General features: G+C 49.1%; 1 protein-coding gene across 1 annotated transcript in view; it reads right to left on the bottom strand.

Annotated features, from left to right (window-relative positions):
* Positions 1-2500, bottom strand: part of ntn4 (netrin 4) — a 24727-nt gene that overhangs the window by 15727 nt on the left and 6500 nt on the right. Inside the window, exon 3 of the mRNA XM_080420931.1 lies at positions 708-989. Coding sequence (XP_080277057.1) covers positions 708-989 — 282 coding nt within the window. The remainder of the gene's footprint in view (positions 1-707; positions 990-2500) is intronic.

The raw sequence follows: 2500 nt of genomic DNA, 5'->3' as shown, positions 1-2500 counted from the left end.
CTCATTATCGTGGGCGCGACAGAAGCATTTTCCCGTTGCACTTGATAACATAGTTTGAGGCGGGCACGCTGTTTATCCGTCTAAATGTCTTTTTGTGTCTGTCTTTCAAAGGAAGCTCAGTGTTGACTCTCACTTTCCCCTGCTCTTGGGGCCCGCTGATTGCAGGAGAATAGGCGTTCGGCTTCAAAGGCGTCGAACGGAACTGTTTGTGGAGATGCCGGAGATAGGAGTTCCACTGGTACGGTCTGAAGCATTCTTTGTGTATCTTAACGCGTAACAGTGAATCAAGCTCGCCTGTTTACACATTGACTGAACCACGCTCGCTCGCCCGCTCACACGCACATACACACACACACACACGCACACACACACGCACACACACACACACACACACATCAACACCATCATTAGCCGTCTGCTGAATCAATAACCACATCTCTTGGCGTTTCTCCGTATCAGAGGAAAATGCAGCTCTTTATCTGCCCTGACAGAGCCAGGCGACCGCAGGAAGTGGGAGAGAGAAAGGTGATACCCACAGTCATTAAGCTGTCTGGGTCCTAACATGCACACAGACACAGAGAGTGGGAGAGACATATACACACTCTCTCTTGCATAACCACACACACAGAGACACAAATAATTCAGGCATATGCTCTCTCTCTCTCTCTCTCTCTCTCACTGACACACCCCGTGGCTATATCCCTCACCAAGTGGTTGGTCCTGTCTCTAACAGGTTGGTACCCAGGGGCAGGGACACAGTGCTCGGCATGGCCATTGCAGAAGCAGCTCCCCTTCACTATCAGGTCATAGATGGCAAAGTGCTGGGTGGGGGGCAAAGCTCCGCCCGCGGAGGCGGGATCTTTGGCCTGGCAGGGACAGGATTGGTGCTTCAGCAGACGGATGCGGATGTTGGTCACCCTCAGCTGCTCCTGGGCCGCCGCGCCAAACGGGTCCAGCGACTCCCATTGGGGCAGGGCTCGGTAGATCACCTGTCAATCAAAAGAGGCACATTTCATAAACACACAGAAGTACAGCGCTTGCCTCTCTCTCTCTCTCTCTCTCTCTCTCTCTCTCTCTCTCTCTCTCTCTCTCTCTCTCTCTCTCTCTCTCTCTCTCTCTCTCTCTCTCTCTCTCTCTCTCTCGTCTGGCATCCTTCAAACCAAACATCCTATTGAAGCCCCCCGTTGTTGCCATCACCACGGCTTCTGTTGCTACTAGCAACCAACTTACACCACTGCTTTTGTTAGGGCAAAAAAGTTGGTCCACACCCCAGCTCTCGCTGTGAAAGAAGTGTGTGTGTGTGTGTGTGTTTTTTTCTTTTTTCTTTTGCAGTGTGTCTCTGTGTCCAAGTGTGTGTGCGCAGTTGTAAGGACCGCGTATCCCTGACTGCCTGTCATTGATATCATTGGCCGAGGGGTGTGCGTGTGTGTTTTTGGGGGACCGTTCCGAGTCGAGCCCCCATGCTGCTCCCTCATTGGCTAGATGACTGTCCGGGAGTGTGATGGGAGGAGCGCTATTAATTTCCCTGTTGTTGGAAAAGGTCACGGGGTCACGGCATTGTGGTCTGCAATTAAGCGAACACGACAAATAGGACGAGGGGCGCCGGTCCGCGGGAGAGCACGGAGAGCAGGGAGAGACAAAGCGCGGGACAGAGATGCAGCTCCACATAACTCAGGCCCGGACAAAAGGCCCGCGACAGCCCGGCGACACCACAGCAACACCAGCACACACACATACATCCACACAAGCATGCACGGTAAAGTCTTCAGTGTTCATTTAACTCTCAAGAGTTACATTCACCCCTGCCGGGCCAACTAGAGTCCATTTTTACAGTCTCAGAGTTTAATTAACACTGGGGATATTACGGTGTACTCCTGTGTACAGATGCGTGCAAAGTGTGTGTGTGCGCACACACACAAAGACACACGTATCGTTGCCGTCTGGTGTAAACCTCATACGTCCAAAACTGTTACTTTTCAGGATTCAAATTCAAACACAGCAGATTTATAAGCTCAAAACGTGTCGCATCGCAACACGCTTTGTAGAGCTTATAGATCGGCTGTTTTTGAGTTTTTTTTGTGTGACACTGTAGTATCAAAAAAAGTATGGAGATAAGAGGTGTCTGCCGTCTGCCTGACAGCAACGATACATATGCACCCACCATTGCTGGCCTTTCCTTGACATAACAAATATTCTAAAAGAAGCTATGCCAATGCTCTCATTAGAGTCTGTTGTATTTATGATTTTAATATTGCTATGACACATAATATTAAATCTTCACTAATAGACACTTTTATAGAAAACAGTGCTTGACCAAAAAGAAGAGAGAAGAATCAGAGCATTTTTACAAAGGCAATCTCTCTTCCTGTTTTAGGCTGGAAAATAGTGCAAGTCTGGCTTTAAAGGTCTAATTCCATCAAAGCACTGTGAACTGTAATCTGGTAAACATGCACAATGGGCACTGATGGATCTAAGAGAGAGAGAGAGAGAGAGAGAGAGA

The sequence above is a fragment of the Gymnoscopelus braueri genome (genome assembly GCF_963280865.1).
Source record: "Gymnoscopelus braueri genome assembly, chromosome: 23".
Lineage (NCBI taxonomy): Eukaryota > Metazoa > Chordata > Actinopteri > Myctophiformes > Myctophidae > Gymnoscopelus > Gymnoscopelus braueri.
This window is presented reverse-complemented; position numbering and strand designations above follow the sequence as displayed.